This window comes from Monodelphis domestica, chromosome 7 (assembly GCF_027887165.1).
Source record: "Monodelphis domestica isolate mMonDom1 chromosome 7, mMonDom1.pri, whole genome shotgun sequence".
Classification (NCBI taxonomy): Eukaryota; Metazoa; Chordata; class Mammalia; order Didelphimorphia; family Didelphidae; genus Monodelphis; species Monodelphis domestica.
In genome coordinates this window covers 86,568,387-86,595,318 of record NC_077233.1, presented here as the reverse complement: position 1 = coordinate 86,595,318, position 26,932 = coordinate 86,568,387, and the positions used below count along the sequence as shown (strand labels likewise).

Sequence of the window (26,932 nt, the reverse complement as noted above, 5' to 3'; positions counted from 1 at the left end):
AGAGGCCTGGCCCCTTACCAGCTGTGGAGAAGACTTGCCCGGCCAAGCTGGGCAGATCAGGAGGAGGAGGTGGGGGTAGGAGGCAGGCAAGGAGACAGCCAGAAAGTTGCATGGTCTCCAGCAGGACAAGGCAAACGCCGTTCTATTGGTGTCTGTGCAGGCTCTGCTTTAATGGAAGAGTGAGAGCCAACAAGGTGAAGAAAACCTAATAACCCTAGTAAATGCCCTAATTAGTGCCTGTCAACCTATGGTCACTTCAGAGGAGGCCCTGGGGATCCTACCTGTCCTCTGCAGGTCAAACTCATGTGCTGGCCACAGACGGACTCAAAATCACAAATTAGCATTATGGCATAGTGTATTTTTTTAATTGGTTTTGTTTTAATTTCCCAATTACATTGAAAAAAAACCTTTACCTTCTCATATTAATTCTAAGCCAGAAGGGCAGCACAGTGAGGGTTAAGTGACTTGCCCGGAGTCAAGCAGCTAGGAGGTATTGGGAGCCAGATTTGAACCTAGGATCTCTCAACACCAGGCCTGATCCACTGAGCCACCAGCTGCCCCTCTTGATTACATTTCAATCTGATGTAGGCCACATTGGGGAGTTTTGCCCAAGCTGAGTCTGACACCTCTGCTTTATAGATCTGAGAATGAGTCTATAATAATTGAGGGTTGGCTAAAATGTTAGTCATCTGTTCATTAATTTACCCAGTTGAGAGTTCTGACCTTATAGTAGGTGACACAAATTTTCCATTGCTTTAGAAGTCCTTACTTCTATTCCAACTTCCATTTGGAAACTTCTCTATTTGTAGGACCAAACATGAGAGGCAGATGTCCCTACTGACAAGTGCTTGTCCTTTAGTTTTTTGTTGTTTTTTTCAAGCCCTCACCTTCCGTCTTAGAATCAATACTGTGTATTGGTTCTAAGGCAGAAAAGTAGTAAGGACTAGGCAGTGGGGGTCAAGTGACTTGCCCAGGGTCACACATATAGGTAGTGTCTGAGGCCAGATTTGAACCTAAGACCTCCCATCTCTGGGCCTGGCTTTCAATCCACTGAGCCACTCAGCTGCCCCCTGTCCTTTAGTTTTTTTGTTTTTGTTTTTTTTTTTAACTCTTACCTTCTGACTTAGAATCAATGATGTGTATCATTTCCAAGGCAAAAGAGCATAAGGGCTAGGCAACTGGGGTTAAGTGACTTGCCCAGGGTCACACAGGAAGTGTGTGAGACCAGATTGGAAGCCAGGACCTCCTGTCTTCTACACCCAGCTCTTAATCCACTGAACCACCTAGCTGCCCTCTTGTTCTTTAGTTTTGTTAAAAGAATGTGATGGTGTGGAAAGAGCACTGACCTTACTGTGTGGCCCTGACAAATCATTTCCCTTTTCTGATATTTGGAGAAATGGGATAATAATGGGCCCTTCTGAGAATGAAATGGGATGATCCATGAAGAGAGCATTTCATAAATTAAGGTTTTTTTTTTTTATTGAACTCCTGATTTCATCTTTTCAGTGAGGTTTCAGTGAGGAACTTTTCCTACCATTTTACATATTGGTGCCTTCTCTACAGCTCTTCTCCTTAGAGGACTGCCTGCAGTAGGGTCACTAGGTGACTTGCCCAGGGTCACCTAAACAGCCAGTTCATGGTCAAGGTGGGCCTTGAACCCATGTTGTCCTGAAGCTGTGGCCAGCTCTCTCTGCTGTCCTTGTAAGTTATATGGTACCATAGAACGTGGGAAATCATCTCTATTTGCTGTAGAGTTTGTGAAGAACTTTTGTGACCAGTCAGGTAAATCCTCTTAGATTTGAAATAACATTCTGTAGTTAAATAAATTGAGTAGGTCCCAGGAGAATTTCTACTGTATTAGTGACAATGGTGGGAAGATTCTAGTGGAAAAAAACCATGAGGGAAATTAGTTCCAGACAGAAGTTGTGTTATAAACAGGAAAGAAAGTAGTCCATTTCTCTTTATGTCATTATTGATCAGTCTCTGGATGGGTCAGAATTTGACTTGGAACAGAACCAGATATTGAATAAGAGTCCACCTTGTAGCTAACCCCACCTCCCTGCCCTGGGACTAGAACCTTGATCATTCTCAGCATGGCAAAGACTTGACTATTCACTCTAACCACCCCCCACCCTTTTTATGATCTCCAGACTTTGGAGGAAAAATACACTGGCTTTCTCTGCTTGGAAATTTCATAAGGTTTTCCAGTTGAAGTTTTTTTTTCTTGGTATCATTCCCAGTATGATATTTTTATAGATAACATGAAACCATTATCCTGGTCTGCTTTACCCAATCTCTGGCCTGTGCTTCAGACCCAAGAAAATGCTGCCTGCTTGTTCTTACTGAAGTGTGAATATCTCAATTTGTATATATTCGGGGCACACATCCAACCTTTCACTGGTTTTAGCTAAGTCTGCACCATGAGCCAGTTTTTTTCTCTTAATTAGTAATCGCACTGAAAAACAGCAAGTTTCAAGAATGTTACAAAAATGTGTTGTGGTTTTAGATTAACAAACAAAACTGACACCAGTTTGATTATTTATTTTTTTATTTTTAGTAGAACTAGATAATAGGAGAACTTGCTCTCAAGAGATTTTTTTCTGTGGTTCTACTGGTGCTTGATCTTAGCTCATAATGGTTGTAAAAAGTTGTATGTTACAATCTAGTTCAGGCATTTATATTTACTTCCAATAGTCATATTTTTCTGTGGTAGTGAGAGCATTTTGCATAAACCCCTCCAAAACTCCCCAACAGTAGCTTTGGGTTACACCTGCCATCATTTCCAAAATATTGCAAACTGTTGATTGGACCTATGCATGGTAGGGAGGGCAGAGTTTATGTAACTCTGGCATGCATTCTCTAGGGAGCTAGCTGTTCCCCTATTCTTTGACTCCACAAAATAATCAAAATAGTGGAAAGAATTGAGAAATGGCAGTTATGGGAGCATTCTATAAATGGAGTCTTATGGTTTTTCTCTTTTACTATACTTAAAAATCTTTTTGTTTTAGAACATGAAACCCAGGATGGATAAGATAACTGGATAGCTCACCCCTTATTTGGTTAAGAAAATTGTGCCCTGATTGGGGAGCAAAGCAGAGGGGTTACATATGCTAAATGATTTATCTTGATGTGTAGCTTGACTGTTAGAGGATTTTTAATAAGTACTGTGGGATGTAAAGATCGAATTTTAGGCACCAGGAGGCAACTCCTGGGAAATGCTCTCTTGAAAGGAGATTCTCTTTATTTCTCAGGTACGCTTTCTAAGACTATATAAGCATCCTGATATTTAATGTTGTGGCTTATTTAAATTGGCTGTTCGTTTTTGTCAAGTTCTCATAATTTTGCTCTACTTGGGAGCATGCTAGGTATCTTTATTTCACTTTCAGCTAATTTAGAAAATGCCAGGAATAAAATAGTTTCCGGTTGTGCTGCTTTTATAAATGAGCCTCTGGTTTTTGAAAACACCATCTGTTTCCATGACACATAAATTATAAGTAAATGTCACTGGGAAGGTGCTGCAGTGGCTGAGAAGGCTAGTATAAAATGTTGTAGAGAAAACAGATTCAATAGTGACAGGAGCCTCTTGAGCTCTGGAGCTTGTCCTTTTTTCAAATGAGCACTCCTCTTATTTAGGGAAGGAGAGGGAGGGGTGTACACTTGGGCCAGGAGTTTGCAAACTATAACTTGAGTCCCTAAAATTTTGATGACTCTCAATTATATGGATTCATTTGTGAATGACAAATTGAGTGGTCTAAGAAGTATCCTTTTAGTCCTGAAACTGGAAAGGAAGTGCATAAAATGAGAAAGTGGACTGATCATTGATTAGCTTATCTGTGGATAGGCGACAGTTACCCTTTTTTGAAAAATATCAACATCACACTTGTCATTAAGTCTCTCTTAAACTAGGAAGACAGCGCTGATTAGGTGTGAGAAGAATTAGATCTGTTAATGGTACAAAATTTCTCCTAATAGGTTTTAATGACTGGTTGCTACCATGTATTCTGTGGTGTTAGGATTATGTCCCTGATAAATAACTAGATAATGGTTTAAAATTTTACTCTTAAGGATAATTACTTTTTGTGTTTACTTTAGAAATAATACACAGAAAAGCAGCCCTACCCAGCACTTTATCGCCACCTGCTAGTGTGACTCCTGACTCTCCCTTGCTTACCCAGAGATACTCCGACCCTCCCGTGTCTACACATAAAGGACAGGTAACTGGCTTTAGGGATGTTTGTTATCTGAGAAAGTGAATTTATTTTTAAAATATGAGAGAATTTGGGAAGCAGAAACTGACTTAGTTCCATTGGTTGCCAGCTGATGTCTCTAAGCAGCCATTTCTTAACCATTTCCATTGTCTTTTTGAGTCTGTTGTTCTTTCCCTTTTAGGTTTTTGTGTTAAGCACACGAAAGCTAATAAACTGTTTGTGTTTCAGTCTTAGTAATAAGGGTCTTACTGGGAGTTTACTTTGAACTTCTAAAAGTTAATGTTAGATAAGGAAGCTTTCATTTACTCAGTTAGAGAATAGGATTAATGGAATTATTTCATGGGGAAAATGTTTCTAGAAGGGTCCTTTGTACAATGTTTCCAGAGTATAGCCAGGCAGGACCAGGAATAAGACATCTGTGCTTACAGTTGGGCACATAGTGGTGTTTCTATATCTGACGATGTTGTGTCGAGTTCTCAGTCATAGCACAGCATCATTATTGTGTAACATTACACTTCTGCTTTGCTGCTGATATGGGTTCCTGACCTCCCCCTGTGTTCAGGAAAAAGAGACAGCAGCAGAATGCTGTCCTTCCTGTCTATATCCTTGACACTCCTTGTATATCATTCAGCTCTGTGATCCATCTTCCCTTTGCCCAAGATTTCTCCAAAGCAGTTCTGTGGGACATCCATGTGTCTTCTTGTCACCACAGATTTCTCTGACCACTGTGGGCTGGAGCTATGCCAAATTTCTAGACTAGACCTTGCTTTCTGAAAGCTCTCAAACAAAAGGGAGATAAGATGGGGACACTGAGTAGGCCAGATACGTGCATGCATTCCTGGTCAGTGATTCACAGAGAACCTTGAGCAGTGTTGGAGCCTCAGACCCAAAGGTAATGGGATTGAGTTGAAGAGGGATTGCTTTTAGCGTGTTGTTGACACATGCCTTCCTTCTCTTTTCAGGCGGCTTCTATAATGGACTCAAGGAAAAACTCTGAGGCTGACAATCCCACATGGTGAGGGGTGGCTGATAAATTCAGGCTTAGGTTTGGTTGGCCTTCATTTGGCACTACTGGGTACCCAAGGACCAACAACCAATTGTATTTGCTTTTTAGCAAATAAAAAAATATGCTTTTGCTTAGGGAATGTTTTCCCATCAAATAAAACCAATTGGAAAGTGACTCTACATACCATGTTAAAGGTTTGGCAATCGAAATCTGACCAGCAACCACCACTTAAAGCAGCATGTCAGAACCTCGAAAGCCTTAAGCCAGCGCCGCCTCTGTGGCAGTGAGTGCTATTTAAAGACAAAGGATCTTATCCTTAAACTGAGTTTCCTAAAACTGAATGTGGAAGATGTTTGCCAAACTAGAACCATAGTAGATTCCAAATGCACACATCTTCAGTTGGTTTTTTAAATCTGCTGTTAGCTCATTCCCTTATCCTGCCTTCATTCTTTTGAACAGTGGTCATTGAAATGATAGTTTTCACCTGCTTATCTTGTTTATAGTTTTTAGTGCTTTTTATCTTTCAGTCTTTGAACTGTTCATCTAAACAGATTATGATAAATTTCCTTAAAGGCTCATGTCAGGAAGTCTTGGATGGAGGCAGACATTGCAAGATAATAGATATATTGGCTAATGTCTTTTGGGAATAGCAGAGCGCTCCTACTTCAGAAGAGTGGCTCCTTTGTTGTCATGGGAACTCTAGTTTGGGCCGGCTTGAAGAACCATTTGATACTGGGGTGTCCCCAGCCATGCAGGGATGTCTCCATGTCCCAATGTGCTCTTAACTGATTTTTTTTCTCCTTTTTAAAGTTTGGGCCACTCAGAGGATGAACATCCTGTGCTGCCTGACCCAGGTAACATCATCATTTTGCCATTCACTTGCATAGCCTACACAACCACCAACCAGGATTTCATGCAGCACCTTTCTGCTGTGATAAGGCAGGTAGTGCAGAGACAGCCGCTCTCCTGGACTGAAGCAGCCAGCAGAAGGGGCCCCGGGAGTGACTCCAGAGACATTGACACGGAGGGTGGCTATTTTGAAATGGGACTTCCTAAGGGAGAGCCGGCTCTGGAGTGGAGCGCCGCTCCTGCCCCTGACGGAGGCCTGGCGCCCGAGCACCTGCACATCCTCCAGGTCCTCTGGGGCTTCTCCATTCAGATTCACAAAGGAATCCGGCACTTCGCGGCCTGTCTGGTTCTGACCGATAGCGTCGTCGCTGTATTCGAGATTCCTCACCAGACATCCAGAGGGAACCGTCTCCACATCCTCTCTGCCTTGAAGCTAGTCTTGTGCTTCCCATATGGGGACCTGACTGAGTTCGGCTTCCTTGTGCCCGAAGTGTGCTTGGTGCTGAAGGTGAGAAGTGGGGGGCACTGCTTGTGTCTCATCGCAGATGCCTCCCACCTCCAGGCATTCCATTCTTGTTTACACACCTGCTGCTCGCCCCAGCAGCCACCCGTGCTGGCCGATTCCGTGCTCTCTTGTGGCAAGGCTAGCTTGCAGGAGTTCATTTACCAGCTTATGGGATTTTACCACATATCCTCCGAGGACAGTGAGATAAAGGCGTGTTTTCCTGCCTATCTGATTTGTGGGGATAAAAGGGACATCTGGCCGACCTTGGGCCCACAGCCGTCTGAAGGAGAGACGGCATGGGCCGGGCACAGCCTGCGGCCTTGTGAGTCAGCCGAAGCAGGGCTCTCTGCAGGGCAGCCTTGCTGGATATTCCTAACGCCTCAGCACCTAAACATAGTAAAAGCAGATTTCAGTGCTTTACCGGAAAAAGAGCAGCACTCCAGTGACCCCAGAAAAATCTTCCGATTGAGCCGTATTCCTCTGGCTTCGGTTTTGTTGCACCCAACCCGCCACGCCACGCAGCCTGAAGGTTCCTTCTCTGATGGTCATGTGCTCGAGCTGCTGGTTGGATACAGATTTGTCACTGCAGTCTTTGTTCTACCTCATGAAAAATTCCACTTTCTGAGAATCTACAACCTCTTGAGGACTTTCCTACAGGATGTGAAGACTATAGTTATCTTTAAAGCTTCCAAAAATTTGGAAATGGCAAGAAACCATCTTTTGGACTCTAATAATCTGCAGGCAGCCAGGTAATGACTTCCAGAAGTTTAGTTCAGTATTAACACCTTACTGACCCACCACAAACCTACTAATATTACTATTTGTTGTACCTTTTATAGCCCATCCCCCTCCACCTCTCCCTCACCAGGGTTGCGATAGTAAGAATTAGGCGGCCTTATTAATACTAGTTTCATTTTTTCCTCCTCTGTAAATTTACTTAAGTCACAAATGGAGGGAGTGAGTGTGTGCGCGTGTGTGTGTGTGCGCACACAACAGCAGAGTATAGTTCTAAAATTCACATTATAATTCTGCCTTTATTAGTATTCAGCAGTAAATAAAGGTAGATGTGTGTGAATTTTCACAAGTAACATCATTCACTTGACATAGAAGACTGTCTTAACACCTATCATTAGCATTTTAAAATGTTTTATTAGAAATATAACAAGGAACACCAATAGGGAAAATTTCTCAGTAATTTTTATATTTCAGTTAACTTCATTTCATAAAGCATCATTCATGAGCTCTTACAGGTCTGTCCCTCTAAGTCATCATTAAGCTCCTTTGCCTCTTTGTTCTTTCTTCTTTTCTTCATAAATCTTACAGTATGTGCTTCATTCTTTCACTTAATTCTTTCCCTCTAAGAACACCTCACTTCTAATCATTCTTTATACAGGTCTTTGCAGGTCTCTCTTGTTCAAATTTGTAGTTCTCTCTTGAATTATTGTTCCTTTACATGAATGTGTCACGATTGACTTTGCAACTGCCCTTTTTTCATTCCATTAGTTTGCTTCTGTTTTTTTTTTTTATTAATTTGTGAAAATAATCTTGCTACAAAAGCAACATCTAGTTCTTTTTTATTTGCCCTTGGCTGTTTTCTGAATACATTTCCTACTCTGGGACTATTTTGTACAGAGGGTATGGACTTTCAAAAAATATATATGCTTATATAGGTGCTACCGGATTGTACTCCAAAAAAGCTTCTACAAACTTACAACTCCAAGTCCCATCAGCATTGAGTTTTATCACTTTCCAGTGATTTGGGCCAGTTTAAGGATGTGAAGTTGTACCTCAGGATTGTTTTAATGTATATTTCTTTGATTTTTAGTGAGACAGAGATAATCTTTTTTTTAAAAATCACCCTCTGCCTTAAGATCAATATTAAGTATCATATCATTTCCAAGGCAGATTAGTAGTAAGGGCTAGGCAATTGGGATTAAGTGATTTGCCCAGGATCACATAGCTAGGAGAAGTGTCTCAGGCTAGATTTGAACCCAGGACTTTTGGCAAAGTATGAACAGAGCTCATAATTCGTGAACTTGCTGATTCCTCTTCTTATTTCACTGATTTTGGCCTCAATTCTGAATTCTCAGCATGATGCAAATGATAGTAAGCCCAAGTTATTTTAGAACTTAAACAAAACATGCTTTTATGCAAAAATATTAGCAGCAATCAGTTCTTACCAAGAACCATAAATGAACAAATAATACGTAAGTGATAATACCCAGGTGTGAAGGGCTGATTACTGACCATCCCCTGAAGAAAAAGATGTGTGGTCATTGTGCTTGTACTAGATGTGGGCTCAAGGTTTCCTCTAGCTTTAATTGTCATGGCTGAGATGCCAGATTATGGAAAGCTCAGAAAAGCTGTGGAATTGTACAGCTAGCTTGTTTCAAAGTCTTTCCTTAAGCCAGCAGAAGCAAAATCACAGAGAACGAAAATTGTTCTTTAATCAGAACCTTGCCTCTTGAGTTTCTTGACCTAAATTTAGAGGCTGTGCTTGATGTAGCAGTAGCCATTTATCAAGCACCTCCTATATACAGAGCTCTCAGCTGGTTACTGTGGATACAAAGGAACTAGAAACCTTAATAATTTCTCTCCAACAGCTTGTAGTCTGGAATATTCTTTCATTCATGCAGATTCAGGTCCAAAAGAGACTTCAAGTCATGTAATCTATCTCTCATCTTACAGTCAAAGAAATCAAGGTCTATAGAGGTCATATGAGAAGCCAGACAATTGTTATTTATAACTGGGTCATCTACCTCGTCATCTTTCATTGGAATATACTGTCTGGAGGTAGGCCTATTCAATACTAATGATCTGGGACTCTGAGATCTCTCTTAGATGCTGTGTGTTAGACAAAGTTCATCCCCTACTACTGATACCATTGAAATTTGGCCAATTTAAAAATGAATGTCCTTTCCTGCAATGGAATAATCTTGTCTCCTGTAAGGAGTAGAAATGAAAGGGGTTAATATAAAAGGTTGGACTAGATTATTTAGGAATAGAGTCACCAGGAATTTACTCAAATTCCAAAGAGATTTATTTTAACTATAAAATATAGAAAGAGTGAAAGTAAGAACATCAGAGAGAGGATAGGGTAAGATATCTAGCCTACACATTAAGTATTTTGCTCCGGTCCCTTGCTCAACCCAGGCAAGGACTAATTAGTCCTTAGCTGGAGGGGTCTCAGCCTTGAGCTGAGGACCCTGGGGATGGCAGGGAGCCTCTCTCAATAGGATAGGTCTCTCCTGAGGGTAGTCCCTTCAGAAAATTCAGGTAAGGAGTCAGCTTTTTCACTCACCCCATATGGTAGTTTTAAGGAAAGTAGAAGCAGTCTGAGATCCTCAGTCAGAGCTCCTCCAAAGTCAAGTTGAAGACAAAAGACCGAAAAGACCCCCTCAATAGGAAGTTCTTGGCATTTTTAAAGACCATTTCTTTTAGTCACTTCCTGTGACATCCTTCCATTTTATGTGTACCAATTACAGTTAAGCTTTGCTTAGGACTGCCCAGGGGGCAGTCAATTGATTCTGATTCGTCACTCACTATCGCACACATGGGTCACAAACCTCCCCCACTCAAGTGTAAGTGGGGTGTATGTGCTTCTGGTGATTAAATCTAAAACTGGGCAGTGGAGTGTTGATTTAATCTTCACAGTCCCCCCCCCCTTATACTCATTTGGGAGACCAGTCTCCCCAGTTGATCATTTGACAATCATCTTGTACCCCTAAAAATTTTCTAACTATAGGTGCATACAATATTGAACCTTCTCAGAGGAAACTACAATAGTTAGAGATAAGAGGGAAATAGAAGAGAGAGAAAGCAAAACCAATGTTTTTCTAGGTGCATTGACAAAAAAGCCAACTAGGGGACAGTCCCCTTTGGCATAAAAGTTTACATTCAGAATAAATGTTCTACCCCCTTCAGTTCAATCAATTGCACCCAAATGTTCATTCTGGATCTTCTTGGTGCCGTGTAGGTTTCTGCAGGCATCATCTTTCTCCAAACAATTCATTCTCTGGATTCAAGGAGTTAGCAAGCTTCTTTTCCTGAAATTTTTCTCTAATACTACTTTCTCTTCCAGCCTTCTTTGGAAAAGCCTAGAAAGGTCTTACTTAAAGACTTCTAATTGGGAGACAGTGAGGGAAGGTGATTTTGTTGGAGGGTGGTTATTTAGGCTGAATGAAGTCTTAAGAAAACTAGGCCCAAGGTAGAGAAAAGACTTGTCCAGAGTCACATAGCTATCAACATAGTCTATGTCTCCTGACTTCGTCTAACCACTCATGTTGTCATTGAGGCCTAAAATCTAAACTAAGCTTTTCGCTTATTCCTCTCCTCCATCCCCCATGTCAAATGATCAAATTTCTTAATTCTTCCTTCAAGTTCTTTTTTGTATTTATCTTTCTAATTCCATTCCCTATTACTAACACTGTTTCCTCTTGCCTAGAGTATTGCATCAGCTTCCTCACTGGTCTTCCTTTCTAGTTCATCTTCCACATTGAGGCCAGATTAATCATCCAGAGATACACACCCCTGCTCAAAGAACTCTGTGATTGTTTCCTTTAATGTAATCCAACTTATTCAGTCTGATATTCAAACCCCTGTATAATATTTAGTCTGGTTATACCCTGCCTCTTAACCTTTTCCTGCCCAGTATAATTTTTAGGTTGATTCTTTTGGCTATTCTCTCTGTCTCCATCTCCTTATTTGGTCACTATCAATCAATCTTGTGGATCCTGCTGCCTGAGGAAGCCCAGATGAGACATGTTTGTTTGTTTTTTATCCTCTAACACTTCATTCCTCTGCAGTGTTCTGAGAGCAAAGGTACTACAGTGTAGCTTAGAAACCCTCTGATGTTATAACTCTAAGGCTCTTAGTTGGAAACATCTTTTCTGAAGGTCCAAAAGTGTCACTTCATTTTATCCCCCTTTCTTGTCTTTCTGGCCTTTGCCTCTTTATGAAGAGAAAACCCTTCAGGCACTTCTCCCCTCTTATTTAAATCATTTTCCCTGGGAAGCTCAGGCTAGAGTTCTTACACACAAAACGAATCTGGACTGCCTAAAAATTCCTCTTTGTTTTGAATATGCTTTGTTATGCCAGGCTCACTTTCCCCTAACGTGATCTTTTATGAATTTTTGTAGCTTTTCCAAGCCTCATTTGACTCTCTCCTCCCTGTACCCAAGTGAATTTCTGATGCAGAAGATGACAGAAGACAACCAGATTCCTTTTTACCTGCCAGTTTCCTCCTCTCTTCAGTATGTGGCTGGATTAAGGGGAAGTGCCATTGTTGAATTTTTCCATAACAATGTTGCTGAGGTATTGTGCCCCAATTATTGGTCTTTGGCTTTTTTCTTGGTTGGGTTCTAACCTTGTTATCCAAGGTTTAGGGCCAGATCAGGACTTTTAAAAGTTTTCTTTGAGTCCAATTTCAGAAGTTGCTGGTGAATGCTGAGATGAAGAACTTTGTCATTTTTCAAAGTTTCAGTTATTCTTTGTAGTGTTTCAGGCCAGTGGAGTTTTCTCAGTTTTTCAGTCCCCTTCTAGGGGTCATTTTAGGCCTCAAGTACTGTCACTCTCTATGCTTCTGGCATCCCCTCCCAAGAACCTCCTTTTTCTCCTTCCCCTCCCTCCCCTTTCCCCTCCTTCCCTACCAGCTCTCATTCTTTGAAAATATTCACCTGGGAAATTGATTCATTCTTGCCAAGGTATTGATGATTGATAATAGTTTTAATATACCACCCCTTTCAGAGGTGTTTGCTTTTTATAAGAAACTGCTTTACTCCCTTCCCAAGTTATTTTGTTATTATTTCATATGGTAGTTATTTTGGGACTAAGAGTCTTCACATCATTTCCCATCCCTGTGAAAGATGTGGCTGGGATACCTAATTGGTTAAAACTTTGACTCCTTCATTATGTCCCACTAGTATTCTTTTCGGGTAATGCCTCTTGGTGGCACTGGGAGTGAGGTGTGGGAGACTGGAATATCATAGGGGGGAAAATGAGAAATTAGGAGCGGCTATAGTGAGTGCAAGTCCACAAGGCTTTTCTCTTTCCAGGTTGAAAATGAAGAGCTGAGATACCTCATGTGGTCATCAGTTTTATTTTACAAAACCCCTGATGTGGAAGTCACAGCCTGTGTGTTACTAACAACCAAAGCTGTATACTTTCTGCTGGATGACTCTATTCGTCACCATTGTGAGCCTTTGCTAGGTAAGATGATGGAGCCATTTGGATATCACCACAGTAGAAGTGGAGATGCTTGGAGTCTACAGGATGCGTGCCCACTTTCCTTTCATCTCATTTAATCCTCCACACCTATAAAGGCCTAACTTAGCTCTCTGGATTTGGTGATCTTTAGGTGAAACTCCAGCTGAATTGGAAGACTTATCTATTCCTTACATTGCCAAAAATAGCATATGATACAGCAATATTATGTTTCTCCCTGAGAATTATTGATCCTGACAGCTTGGTCTAAAGCTTTTGTTCTTATTGCAGTTGTTTTTCTGGTAATTTATTTTGGATTGATTGGTGACTTCCAGCCATTGGGCCTTTCTATCCTTGAAAACTTCCTTTCCTCTTAGAGATTAGACTAACTGAAGCCTGCATTCTGAATGAGTGCTTGGCACAGGCCTTGCTCTTTTAGGCACTGGCTTTTTTAGAGTTGGACTCTGGGACAGAATTCATACACACTGCTTCAGAAAACAGAACTCCAGGGTGGCTTTAGTTAAAGCTGATCTCATGCTGTGTCACACAAGGCCAGGCAAGTAGTCTGACTCTGCTACCTCCAGTTGTCTTCTTGGGGTGGTTTACAAAGGTGCAAGCTAGCGTTCATTTGTCTTAGGAAAAAGACTTCTATTCCAGTTCCCAGAGGGCCCGAGTTGTGTTCCCTTCTGCACAGTTTGTTAGGTACTAAAAATGCACTTTGCTCCTGGACATGAGTTTTCCAAAAGAGAAGTGTTGTTATCCAAAACACAGAGACTCCTAGGGTGGGGAGTTTGAAAAGGCCCACCCACTTAGGGAAATCTGAACTGATCTTTGCCAATTTGTTTTTCCTTTTTGAGCATAGACTTCTGGAATCAAAGGAATTCTGATTATGACAATAGCCCTTTCCATCTGTCCCAGTGCTTTGTTTTAAAGCTCAATGATCTACAGTCAGTTAATGTTGGGCTCTTTGATCAGTATTTTCGAGTTACCGGTGAGTGACATTTCTTCTGTTCTTATTCTAACAAATAAATAGCTCTATTCAATTCTAGTTTCTTATATCCAGCCTCATTATCACTTGCATGTTTATTCCTTTGTGCATGTATGGATACTTTCAGCCAAGTAGCTGGGAGGGAGGAAGTGACCATGAACTTGTAGAAACAACAGAGGTTGCTGAATCTGCCCTTTTGACCATAGTCAAAAGTCAAGAATTTCACCAGTGACCTGTCAGCAAGGAACCAAGTAAACAGAATAATAAACAGACAGACTGAATGAACCTCAGAGTTCCCTCTCAGTAGCATGCAGGATGTTTCTGGCTCACACTTCCTAAATATATTTTAAAGAGAGAAAGCTCAGCTCTTTCTCTTGGCCTTCCTAACCCATTCCAAAAAAAATGTGTGTCAGCCTTTCCTGCCTTCGAAACTGCTGCCATATTCGAGCTGTTCAGGACACCTCATCCTGTTGTTTGATTCCCAAAGGCTCCCTCCCAAACAAGCTGCAGAGTAAAAAGCCCAGAGCCTTGTGGGAAGGGAAGGGGGCTGGGTATTTCCAAGTAGCACAGGCTTTTCTCTCTTAGGCTCTTCTGCAGATCACATTGTAACTTGTCTGACTCGAGACAGTTACTCTACTCATGCCTTCATTCAACACCTCATGGCTGTCCTCTCCTTGCTGGCCCGTACGCCTTCCCCAGAACCAGTTGACAAGGATTTTTACTCTGAATTTGGAAACAAAAATACAGGTAATGAAAAACTCTGATTTCCTCTTTTCCTTCAGGAAGTTAGCTTGGTGGGTTGATCTTTTCTCACTTCCCTGTTTGGAATATGCAGAATATATTAGAAAAGAACCCCAGGCTTGGAGCTGGCAAAAACTTATTTGTAGAAGGGGAAACTGAGGCTCGCTTATTTCATTTCAATGAGCCTCAGTTTCCCCATCTACAAATAAGTATTGATAACTATAATAAAGTTAGCTGTTATTTCTATGGTCTTTGTTCCTGCTCTCCAAAGTTTCACAATCAACCCTAGACATTGGATCCCTCCAGCTCAAATGCCACAATCCTGATAGGCATTGCCTGGAGTAGTCAACTCCAGTCTGCCCTGATCTCTATCTTTTGGTCTCATCCATGCTATCTTCGTATGTCAAGGATTTGTGATTTTTGTCAGTGTGGAAACTTTCTCCTCCAATGCAGATCTCATCTCATCCAAAACTTACATCACGAGAATTTTCAGGGCTCTTGCTAGCCACCATACAAATAAACTGCCCAAGATAGAACAGACAAGGCAAGGTATTCAGCGGTTTATTTATCCACTTATTTATCAGATGGATGGACCCATGGACACGTGTATGTCACGTAGCTCTCGCGCTCTCTCTCTCTCTCACACACACACACACACACACACACACACACACACACACACACGAGTAAACTGTATCTTTATCAGACAACATTAGCTCCTCTTTTGTGTGCTAGGCATTTAAAGTCCTATGATTTTTCTTTTTGTAATTGTAAGACAGTTAGTGGGGAAAGGGAGTTGGTAAAGAGATTGTCAAAGAGGTGTCACTGAAAAAGGGGGCAGAAGGCAAATAGAAGACAAAGTGGAGACAGTGATGTTCTCTCCAAAATCTATTTGTAGACTTAGTTTGAAACTCAGAGAGGCGACATGATTTATCTCTCATCACCCAGCAAGGGGAAGAAGCAGAATTTGAACTGAGGTCTGGAGTTCCTGTTGTGTGTTAGGACCCGTTTCAGAGTTATCAAGTTTGGTTCTCTGCTAGATTTTGAAAAGGAAATTGCCTTTATTACTTTTATATCAGTGATTATAGAATAAAGAATCACATCCTTTGGGTAGGTAACTACAACTGCGATTCTTAGAATTAGACCCAGTTATTAAACTAACTGCGTATAAGATATTGATTCTAATAGTAGATTAACCATAGTAGTAGAAAGAATGGATTTTGGTGTATTAAAATATTATAGCTACCAACTAGATTAAGAGCTTCTTTTGGAGAAATAAAAACTTCAGATCTGTGCAATTATCTAGGGAAGCTGCTACTCAGCAGCAGGAGAGGAGCTGGGCTTCTTTAGAACGATGAGTGCACAGCAGGCCTATTGAGATAATAGGGAAACTACCTTGGCTTGTCAGGATATTATTTGATTCAGTAAAGATTTATACCCATTACAAACTCCTTAGAGTCTTGGAATCAAAGACAGGCTCCTCTGACTTAGCTCTCCCCAGGGTTAGGATGAGAGTTTTAGACTAGTGGTTATAAGAGTAATTATCTTGTCTTAACCTTGCATTAGAATTGATTACTTCTTATCAAATTACAAGACTTGTTACCAAACGTTCTAACATGTTTTTAACATGGTATGAATGTTTTTATTAATCATTCATGCTAATTAACTGTCAAAAGCCTGTAAAACACATTGTTGAACATCTAAATAGGGTCTTTGCCACAGGCTGGGTACCCTCAGCTCTAATTTCCCACAATTAAAGGTGGATCTTCAGCTCAGAATTTATTTATTCCTATTCATTCATTCATTTGTTTGTTTAAAGTATTTTTTAAATTTTAAATTAAATTAAAATTTTATTTAAATTGTGTTAATTTAAATATTGTTTTAAACATTATTTAAATTACTTGTTTGGGACAATCCAAGATTTCAGAGGGTCAGTCATTGTTATCTCCTTTTATATCTCCTTCAGGGCTTCCCATGTGATAGAAATTCAGAAAATGTTTATTGAATGAGTTAATGAATAAAGCCTTAGTTGCTCTAAGCCTTTCCTAGGGCCATGGGTTACTCTGCCTTAGGAATCATGAGTAATGATGATTAATTGGCCCTGTGCAGTCAGGTATAGTATTCATTTTCTAGGTAGGAATGTAAAGATCTGAGAAGCTGACTTGCTCCACATTAGATCTCTAGGGCTAGAACTCAGCTCTCCTGACTCCCAAGTTCTATGTTATTTCCACTAAACTACATCAAGAAGGATGAGGTTCACATTATTATGCCATTCACATGTTTATCTTTGCAGGAAAGATGGACAACTATGAGTTGATCCACTCTAGCAGAGTCAAGTTTATTTACCCTAACGAGGAGGAGATTGGAGACTTGGCTTTCATTGTGGCTGAGAAGATGGATGGCTTGGCAGACCGCCCCGCTCTGAATATCCTCCTCTATGTTTTGGCATTCCAAGTGAATCCTGGGGAAGGTACTTCGTCCGGCTCTTCACTCCAGCCAAAGACGCTCATTCTGACCAGTTCAGATCTCTTCCTTTTTGACGAGGACCACGTCAGTTACCCACTGCCTGACTTTGCCAAGGAGCCACCAAAGAAAGACAAATACCAGCTTGCTGATGGCCGGAGGATCCGGGACCTGGACCGGGTACTCATGGGCTACCAGATGTACCCTCAGGCCCTCACCTTTGTGTTTGATGACGTACAAAACCATGACTTGATGCAGAACCTGACCCTCGATCACTTTGGAGACACTCTGGCCACTGCCCAGGGAGTCCCCAGAGCCAGGGGACGGGATGGGGGCAGGGAAGTGCAGTGGTACATCTTCATCCCAAGTGCCGAGAGCCGGGAGAAACTCATCTCCATGCTCGCCAGACAGTGGGAAACCCTGTGTGGGCGGGAGCTGCCCCTCGAGCTCACGGGGTAACATGCCCAGCGACGGGCAGGGACCAGGACAAGGCCTGGGAGAAATCGGCCCAGGCCAGGTAAAGGCTTTGGCCTCCCTCGAACTCTGTGCTCTGTGTCACTGCATCTTCCCGGGTGCGCAGGGCAGGGACGGTCTCTTCTTTGTTATCCTGACTGTGTAAACACTTTCTCCTGCTCTGCATCCTGGGAACCTGTGTGAACTGGAAGGAGTCGGAACGGCCTGACGCGGCTGTCTAGGGCTGTCTGTTTCCCCGTTTGTTTCCTGTATATACCAGTCTACCCCAACCACGCCATTGTCGGTAATGGTGAGAGAAGCGCTCGCGATGTCCCAAAGTGCAGTGCGGTATGTGTGAGCTGTCCTTTCCTGGGTGTGCTGCTAAACGTTTACGTTCATATGATCTTATAGACACTTTTACATTCGTCTTTTTACGAAGTGTCAAAATTGGTTTTTATTTTGCTGCTAATCATGAACCTCATAGCAAAATTCACATGCAGATACCCCACGTGTGGAGACGGCACTTCGGTGGGGGAGTGGCACACGCTCACTCCAATAGGAACGTCTCCGCCAGAATTGACGTGCATGTGTGTCATGAACGACAAGACAGGTGACGACTGGTGCATGTGAGTGAACACTGGGCCATCCACCCTCCACACACCGAGTGTTACCCTGTTGCTTCCTTTCACGTACCAATAAAGTGGAATTTGACACAGTCTCGCTTTCTTGGGTCGCAGTCCTTCTAGATGAGGCTGGACTATCTCAGGAGGGAGAAGGCTCTGAATGAGCCACATTTGGCATTTATGCTTCTCCTGAGCCTCTGGGGAGGACAGGTTCATCTCTGAAATGGAGCAGCAGCATCTAGGAGAGTCTAGAAAGGAGACTGGAAAAGCTTAGGAACAGCCCCTCTTCTGCTTGCTCCAAACTTGCTCCAACACTTCATTTAAAATCTGGGAAGTTCTTGCTTCACCTAAGTGGACCATTCTGCAGACCTCTGGGTAAAGGGATTCAGGTAAAATAGAAATTTTTCCAGTGGGAGGGAAGGAGGGAGGCAGGAAGGGGCTGTGTGCCTGTGGAGAGGATGGAGACAAGCGAGAGCAGGAGGAGGAACCCACGGGGGCTGAGCACAGACCCCTGATCCCCAGGCTCAGATGGGCAGAGATCTCAATCCAAACTGATCAGGCAGCAGTGGCACTCCGCCACCTGTCTGTTTCCACTTGGAGGGGGCTTTTAAAGGCGCTTTTTACGGGAGGGTGGGAGCAGAAAGACTGCAGTGCAATAAAGGGAGCAGGTGTGTTTGGAGAGTGGATTTCAGAATCTGCAGCATGTCGAGAGCTCTCTACTTGGAGTACTTCGAGGATTTCGTAGGTGCAGACATTCTTCCATGGAGCCAGTTCAAGTCAGCTCTCCTCATCCTCGCGCGAGAACTCAACATGGATCTGTGAACAAGAACTATTTCAATTCGATTTGTTTCCTTTGCCATCCTCTGTATTTTGTCCATTTAGGAGCATTCAAAAGAGGGGTCTGCGACCCAAAAAGGTTAAGACCCTCTGCCTTAGGAGATTGTTCCATAAGTCACTTCAGATAAAAAAGCTCCAGCCCGGCTGTTCTGAGGCCTCCTTCCGGACCTAGGGACTCGCCCTCGGGGATCCTGGAAGACCTCTAGGCTACATAGCCACTCAGGACGCAGTGAAGCCAACTTCCATATAGGTTGACAAGGGAGCGATGTTTTATAAGCCAAGTCATGATTACTTTCCCCAGGTGCCTACCCATCTTCCAGACTGACTCGGCCCGACCTGGGGCCTTCACCAGGCATCCAGGGAAGGCTCTCCTAGGCTCGAAGGGCTCCTAGCCATATACCTTGAACAAAAAGAAACCTGCTCCAATCCTGTTCTGTTCCTCTGCTATCTGCTAGGCGCCTGGCCTTAGAAAGTCCCCCAAATCCCCAGGTTCTTCATCAGTAAATGAGGGGGTTAGAGTAGATGGAGTAGACGACTTGGTTCCTTTTGAGGCCTAAATCTGAGTGCCTGTGCCATGCTGTTGGTTGTGGTTGGTTACTTCCAGAGGTTGAAAGATGGGCGCTTTAGTGGTGGAACTGTGACTTACCCAAGTCATTCTGGAAAGCAACCTTGAGTTAGAACAACCAAAACATCCATGATGCACTTTAACCCATTGATTCTCCTTCTAGGCACATACCCCAGGGAGGTCAGAAACAAAAAAAAGGCCCCATAGGCAACAAAATATGTAAAGCAGAATTTTTTGAATAGTAAAAACCTGGAAACAAAGTAAATGCCCATTATTTGGGGAACAGCTCAACAAATTGTGGGACGTGAATGTAGAGAAATATTAATGTCCCGTGGTGGCTAGGTGGTACAGTGAGTAGAAGGCTAAGAAAATCCAGCCTCAGGACTTCTGTGAGTGGGCAAGTTGTTTGCCTCTGCCATACTTCCCTCAACTGTTCAATGGGGATACTCATAGCCTCTCCCTGACGAGGATCAAATGAGAAAATATTTGTATAGCATTTGGCACACAGGAACTTCAATAAACGCTGGTTCCTTATCTTTCCCCTCCCACCACTGGGGGGAAAAAGTGATGAAGTGGTATAGAGATGCTTGAAAAAGTGTATACAAAAGGAAGGCAAAACTAAGAAAATAAACCCAAAATGACCAAATAACATGAATGGAAAGAACAGTAGCCATAAAACCGCCAAAACCCAGTGCTTTGGAATTATAATTGCCCAAAGGAAAGAGAAATTTCTCCTTTCATTCTTGGCAAAGTTTGGGGGCTGAGGGTGTGGAACACTGCATATAACATCAGCTCCTGAAATAGGGATGAATTTAGCTTTTCCCTTTTTAAAGAATTTAAGGGGATGCTCTGGAAGGTGGGTGGGAAGGAATACAGTGGGAAATATAGGTAATATAAAACCAAAATCTATTAAAATCTTTTTTTAAGTTGACCCTCCTTCCAGGGTCCGTATAAGGAAGTTTACAGTGATTTTTTTTTAAGCCCTTCTTAGAATTTATATTAAGTATTAATTCCACAATAGAAAGTTGGAGCAGTCTGGGCCATTTAGGGTTAAGTGACTTGTCCAGGATCACACAGCTGAGGCCAGATTTGAAGGAAGAGAAAACCCCTCACCCAGCTCTGATTTCATATTCACGTGTAAGCAGGCCTGAACCCCCCGAGAATGACTAGAAGAGAATAGCAAGAACCAGAGTGGGGGAGCCTCAAGCTTTGGGGGGGGGGTGGCTACGGAAAGAACACAAGAAATAGGGATTCTGGTTCAGGCCCTGCCACTGACTTCCTTTGTGATCTTAGACGAGTCTCTTCCTCCTGGAAGCCCTCAGCTTCCCCTCTGCCCCAGGAAAGCGCTGGACAAGACGACTCCACTCTCCTAGCCTTCCCGTGTCGCGGCACCCTTTGTGTGTAGGAGTAGAAAACCAAATATGTGGGATCACAAAGGAAACCGAGGATGGGCTTAAAATCTCAAAGAGCGGTACTACAGGGCGGCCTTCATGAGACTTGGGTTGATTCTGAAAAGTCTGAACAGAAAAAAAAGTGAAACGGATAAAAATCGCACGTTGCCCAGAGTGCGGCAGGCGGTCAGAATAAGCCCGTTTGTCTCTACTTCGGCCTTGTTCGATCACTTTGGCTGGGCTCAGAATTAAGAATTTGGTGCCATGAACCCTTTGGGCAATAAGAAGCGTCTTCGTCACAATCTTTAATGCTTAAAATAAAGTAAGTAGCATTAAAAAGGAAATGAATTCTAGTGAAATAGTTATAATTCTTTTAAATTCATGAACTCCTCGTTAAGAACCTATCGAAAAAGAAGTAGAGATTGAGGGAGATGGCCTGGAGGCGCCTGCTGTGACCCTCACCTGCCACACCAGGATGCTCCTTACTAAATACCCAAAGTGCATAGAATCCCAACTGAAGGTGACCCAAAGGCTAAGGTTCCCAGCACGAGTGAGAAGGCATAAAAGACATCATCAAGGGGGCAGCTGGGTGGCTCAGGGGATGGAGAGCCAGGCCTAGAGATGGGAGGTCCTGGGTTCAAATCTGGCCTCAGACACTTCCCAGCTGTGTGACCCTGGGCAAGTCACTTGACCCCCATTGCCTAGCCCTTACCACTCTTCTGCCTTGGAGCCAATACACAGTATTGACTCCAAGACGGAAGGTAAGGGTTTAAAAAAAAAACAAAAAGACATCATCAACTGCTTGAGTACATGGTCGAGGGGATATGGCTGGGGATGCAGACTCTGAATGAACATCCCGATGCAAACACCAAACACACGTAATACCCAGTGGAATTGGGCATGGGCTGTGGGAAGGGTGGGGGAAGGGGAGGGAGGGAAATAATGTGATTATTGTAACCAAGGAATAATGTTCTAAATTGATTCAATCAATTAATTAAAAAATGAATACATAAATAAAAATAAAAGGCATCACCAAGTCCCATGGAACCAGAAGAGGATGTGGGCCAGTCACGTTAGGAAAGGTGGAGAGATCAAGGATCGCCCCCGTACCCCTCACCTCAGCAATCGGGGTCATCAACAGGCAGCCCCCAAGAAGGCAGATTCCGGTCCCTCCTTCCATGACGCCTCGTAAGATATCTGAAGAGAGCAACCCTGTCGGTGCGCACTTGTTAAGGGCTGACTATTCCAGGCATTGCGCCAAGGGCTGAGGATACAAAAAGGAAAAAGACAAAAGATAGTCCTTGCGGTCAGGGAGCTCCCACCGTAATGAGGACACGGCATGCAAAGCTCATGTTCAAACAGGATAACTTGGAAATAAGCAGGGGAGGGAAAGCCCTAGAACGAGCGGAGATCTGGAAACGCTTCCTACAGGCAGGCAGCGGGATTTTAGCTGGGACTTGAAGAACCTCAGAGAAGCCAGGAGGCGGACATGAGGAGGGGGAGAGCATTCTGAGAGTGGGAGGCGGCTGGAGAAAATGGCCAGAGCCTGCCTTGTTTGAGAGAAACAGCAAGAAGACTGCTGACCCTGATTGGCCGAGTACCTGGCAGGGAGGCGAGCTGGGGATGATCAGATAGTGCCAGGCCAGGTTCTCCTGAACCTCGGTTCAAATCTGACTTCAGATATTGCCTAGCTACCTTGGACAAGTCACTTAACCCCAATTGCTAAACTTTTGCCCCTCTTTTGCCTTAAAACCTATATGATTTTAAGCCAAGGTTAGAGTTTTTTTTTTGGTTTGTTTTTTTAAACCCTTTCCTTCCATCTTGGAGTCAATACTGTGTATTGGCTCCAAGGCAGAAGAGTGGTAAGGGCTAGGCAATGGGGGTCAAGTGACTTGCCCAGGGTCACACAGCTAGGAAGTGGCTGAGGCCAGATTTGAACCTAGGACCTCCCATCTCTAAGCCTGGCTCAACATCCACTGAGCTACCCAGCTGACCCCAGAGTGGTTTTTTTTGTGTTTTTTTTTTTTAATGATTAGAAAGGTGCAGGAAGGCTAGCTCATGGAGGGCTACGGATGCCGAAAAAGAAGCCATCGACATTTATATAGTAAGGGCTGATGCTGTTAGACCTACATTTTAGGAAGATCCCTTTTGACAGCTGAGAGGAAGAGAGACACCCATCTGGAAGATGACAAGAGCCTGCCTCGGAGGGGTGGCAATGCCAGGGGAGAGAAGCGGGTGTGTTTATTTCAGAGAGGTGGCAAAGGCAAAGTCAACGAGGCTTGGCAATAGATTGGATATGGAAGATGAGAGAGAGTAGGGCGCCGAGACGGTGAGCCTGGGTGATTGGGAAGATGGGAATGTAATAAAGAAATTAAGAAGGAGAGATTTTTTGGGGGGTGGAAATGCGGAACTTTATTGAAAAATATAACCTTGGGGGCAGCCGTGCCACGCAGGAAACAAACAGGGCGATCACCTCTTTCCCTCTAAATCTGGCTGCTCTCGATGTGGTCCCAAGCAAGGACGCCAGTCACGCTGCTTCGAGCTGGAAGGGAGCATGGACTTCCCCGTCCTCTTTGAGACCAAGAAACAGCAGTCAAGAGAAAGCTTCACCGCGCTATTGACCCATATCAAAATTTCAGTTTACTCACCTGCCCAGATCTTTGTTTACATCAGCCAGACTCCTGCCCTTTTTGCACGGGCGGGATTGTTGCTTTTGTATTTAAAAACCGAAGGGAGAACTTCTCATTCATCCCTCTTAGACTTTCCCCCTCGGCTCCATCACCGGCCAGTCTGCCTAAAACCTTCTAGATCCCGATTCTGTTCACTTTGGATTAGCACCGAACATCAACATTTGTCAAGACTGAAAGATGGGGAAACTGACACAAACTGAGAAACTGAGTGGAAGCAACGTCATCATCTTCACAGAAGCCGGTTCGAGAGAGAACTGGAAAGAGAGAACCCAAATGTTGACTTCTGACCTAGAGCTCTGGTCCTGCATCTGTAAAATGCCCCCTCCCTGCCCACCCCCATTCACATACAACACGGTTTGGTAGAAAGGACGTTGAACATGGAGCCAGAGCCCCGAGTTCAAATCCTGTCCCCAGAAACTTTGCAGTTGGGTAACCTTGGGTGAATTTCCGTATTTTAGCTTTATCCTCTGTAAAAGAAGAGGTTTGGGCCAGTGGTTTGTAGTGTCCTTTCCAGCTTGAAATCTATCCAAATGGGTGGGACCGTGTTGGACTGGTCATCAGGCGTCTCCCGCCTCTGACACTTCCTAGCTCTCGCTCTCCCTTCACCTCAGTTTCCTCAAGGGTAAAATGGGGATAATGATAGCGCCTGCCTCCCTAGGTGGTGGGGATAAAAGGAGATCTTTGTAAAGTGTTTTGTAAATCCTAAAGCAACATAGACATTCTAGTGGTAGTAGTGGTGGTGGTAGTAGCCTAAATTCTTTCTCATAAGGGATGACTTCCTGGGGCAGGAGGAGGCGAGGTAAAGGGACACTGGGAAATCTAAGCGACAGAAAAGCCAAAGATATCCGTAAAAACCTACTTTTCAATGGCTTAGATCCTATGACTCCCCCCACCCTCAATTAAATGCAAGCTAAGGTGGTACGGTAGAGGCTGGGAGCCAGAGTCAGGAAGACTCAGCTTCCTGAGTTGCAAATCTGGCCACAGACTTTTCCCAGCTGAGTGACCCTGGGCAAGTCCCCTCGCCCTGCCTGCCTCCGTTTCCTCATCTGTAAAATGAGCTGGAGAAGAAAAAGGGTAAATCACGGCAGTATCTTTGCCAAGAGAACTCCAAATGGATTCACTAAGAGTCAGGCACAACCGAAACTGTTTGGAAACCATAAAGCCGTTAAAGCATCCCCTCCCAGAGACATTTCTACTTAAGAGAGAACTCCAGATAGCCCAGAGGAATGCGGATGGCCTCCCTCATGGTGGCATTGGAGGGCTACAGGAGATGCAGAGTGGGGGTGGGCTTCCTGTTGTTCTTGCTCCTGCACCCACCGGCAGCATCCTGGGGGCTCGGCCAGGGTGACCGCTCAGGGCTCAGCCTCCGGACCTGCCAAGGGCCTGAGCCGTCTGTTCCTGGTGGTCAGTGGCCGAGATTTTCCTTCCGCCTGTTTGCGGCTGATATGTAAGAGGAAATCCTGATGGGTTCCTGTTTGGGGTGAACTGGCTGGGCGTTTGTGTGAGAGTGTGAGTGTGTGTGTGTGTGTGTGTGTCATTTTTAAGGCAGGCAACTTCCCCTCGACCCCACTCTGGATCATTTGTGTCCTAGAGAGCCTCTTCCCTGCCTGCCACCCTCTCCCCGGTCCTGAAGCTGCCGCGTTCCTGCAGCGCTTGGCGATGCCTGGCCCTGGCACGCTACGTCTCCTCTGGCTCCTGCCTCTCTGGCTGGCTCGCACGGGCCAGGGCAAGGAAGAAAAGGTGGGTTGGGTCCTCCGCACGGCTGCGAGCCTGGGATAAAGACTGGGGCCAGGGTGGGGGGAGGCACAGCACCCATAGAGTCTGGTTCAACGTCTCCTGGACGGAACAGAGACGAGCCAGAATGCCAGGTGTTGGGAATTGTCTGTGGGAGCCGGAGGGGAGCTGGGATGGGACGAGGAGGCGGCGGGGCCTGGCTTTGTTGGAAGTGGGGTGTGTGGGGACCGGCCCCTCTCAGCTCCGTCTTTATCAGTGACCAGACCATCGGGTGCCTCTTGTCTCTGGCTCTCCCCTCGTCTCCCTTCAGCCCTTTCTGTCTGGGTGCCCTTAGATCTCTGCTCCTCTCTCTGCTGCTCTCTGGGAGAACACGCTGAGCTGTGCTAAGCCTCCCCAATACCGTGCAGCCTTGATTTGGGGTCCCCCATCTCCAGTTCCACTCAATACACATATATTAAGCAGCTATTTTGTGCTCCTTATGAGGGATTCCAGGGTAAAAGAAACCACACATCCCCTGCTTTCATGAAGCTTACATTCCAGCAGGGGAGAGCCGCCCCGCAAGAAGCGAGCAGCGAGCTAGACTATGGTGATCGGACCAAGGCAGAGAGCCGGACAAATGGTCTGGGGAAATGTGAGGATGTTCCCATCACTTTCCCTCATGTCTTGGCTGTCTCCCTTTCTGTATCTTCATCCTTCTTTCTCTCTCCATTTCTCTCTCCTTTTCTCCATCCATTTTTGTATCTCTGCTTCCTGTCTCTCCTCCCTTGTGACTCTGTCTTCTGCCAGTCGTGTGTGTGTGTGTGTGTGTGTGTGTGTGTGTGTGTGTGTGTGTGTGTGTGTGTGTGTCCCTCAGGGCCGCGCCCAGTCTCAGTGAGAATATGCCCACAGGTTTCATGAAGCCCTCTCAGGCCTGTCAAGTTATCCCCTAATACGCTTGGAGTCCCCAGAATTGATGGGGGATCTGCTGTGGGCTTGTTCCCACATGGGGCAGGAGAGGGAGGTATGTGGACACAAAGTCCCTGAGCTTCCCGTTTCTCTCCAGCACTCAGGATCAGGTTGGCCCCTGCGCCCCTCCTTCCAGCCCCCAAAAGACACTTTTGGTTGATGACCAAAATGTGTCTGTGTCTACATCCTCTTTCTTCCCCTCTGTCTCTCCCTCTCCCTTTGTCTCTCCCTTTCCCCCTCTCCTTCTTTCCCTCTCCCTTCCTTTCTTTCTCCCTCTTTCCTTCTTCTTCCTTCTCCCTCTTCTCTCCCTCTCCTTCCTCCCTCTTCCCTCCTCTCTCTCTCTCTCTCTCTCTCTCTCTCTCTCTCTCTCTCTCTCTCTCTCTCTCTCTTCATTTTCTTGCCTGGAAATATCTTTCTTCTTCATTGAAATCTTCCCCACATTTCAAAGCCCAACTCCTCCAGGAAGACTTCAGTAATTCCTTCTATAAAAAAATGAAAGAGAGAGGGGGGGAGGGAGGGAGGGAGAGAGAAAGAGAGAGAGAGAGAGAGAGAGAGAGAGAGAGAGAGAGAGAGAGAGAGAGAGAGAGAGAGAGAGAGAGAGAGAGAGAAAGAAAGAAAGAAAGAAAGAAAGAAAGAAAGAAAGAAAGAAAGAGAGAAAGAGAGAGAGAAAGAGAGAAGGAGAGAAGGAGAGAAGGAGAGAAGGAGAGAAGGAGAGAAGGAGAGAAGGAGAGAA

General features: G+C 44.3%; 2 protein-coding genes across 7 annotated transcripts in view; both read left to right on the top strand.

The window, feature by feature from the left end:
- Positions 1-18,129, top strand: part of NISCH (nischarin) — a 46,519-nt gene extending 28,390 nt beyond the window's left edge. Inside the window, exons 14-21 of one of the 6 annotated variants that reach the window (XM_007500499.2) lie at positions 4,093-4,214; positions 5,171-5,223; positions 6,025-7,317; positions 11,707-11,881; positions 12,622-12,775; positions 13,632-13,760; positions 14,343-14,504; positions 16,792-18,129. In XM_007500499.2, coding sequence (XP_007500561.2) covers positions 4,093-4,214; positions 5,171-5,223; positions 6,025-7,317; positions 11,707-11,881; positions 12,622-12,775; positions 13,632-13,760; positions 14,343-14,504; positions 16,792-17,420 — 2,717 coding nt within the window. In that variant the 3' untranslated portion in view covers positions 17,421-18,129. Of the gene's footprint in view, positions 1-4,092; positions 4,215-5,170; positions 5,224-6,024; positions 7,318-11,706; positions 11,882-12,621; positions 12,776-13,631; positions 13,761-14,342; positions 14,505-16,791 lie in introns of those variants that run through there. The other 5 variants (XM_056804956.1, XM_007500500.3, XM_056804958.1 and 2 more) reach the window with 5 other exon arrangements.
- The window catches only part of STAB1 (stabilin 1), a 75,248-nt gene continuing 66,201 nt past the window's right edge, over positions 17,886-26,932 (top strand). The window contains 1 exon segment of the mRNA XM_056806274.1: positions 17,886-18,040. Within this exon segment, the coding sequence (XP_056662252.1) occupies positions 17,886-18,040 (155 nt within the window).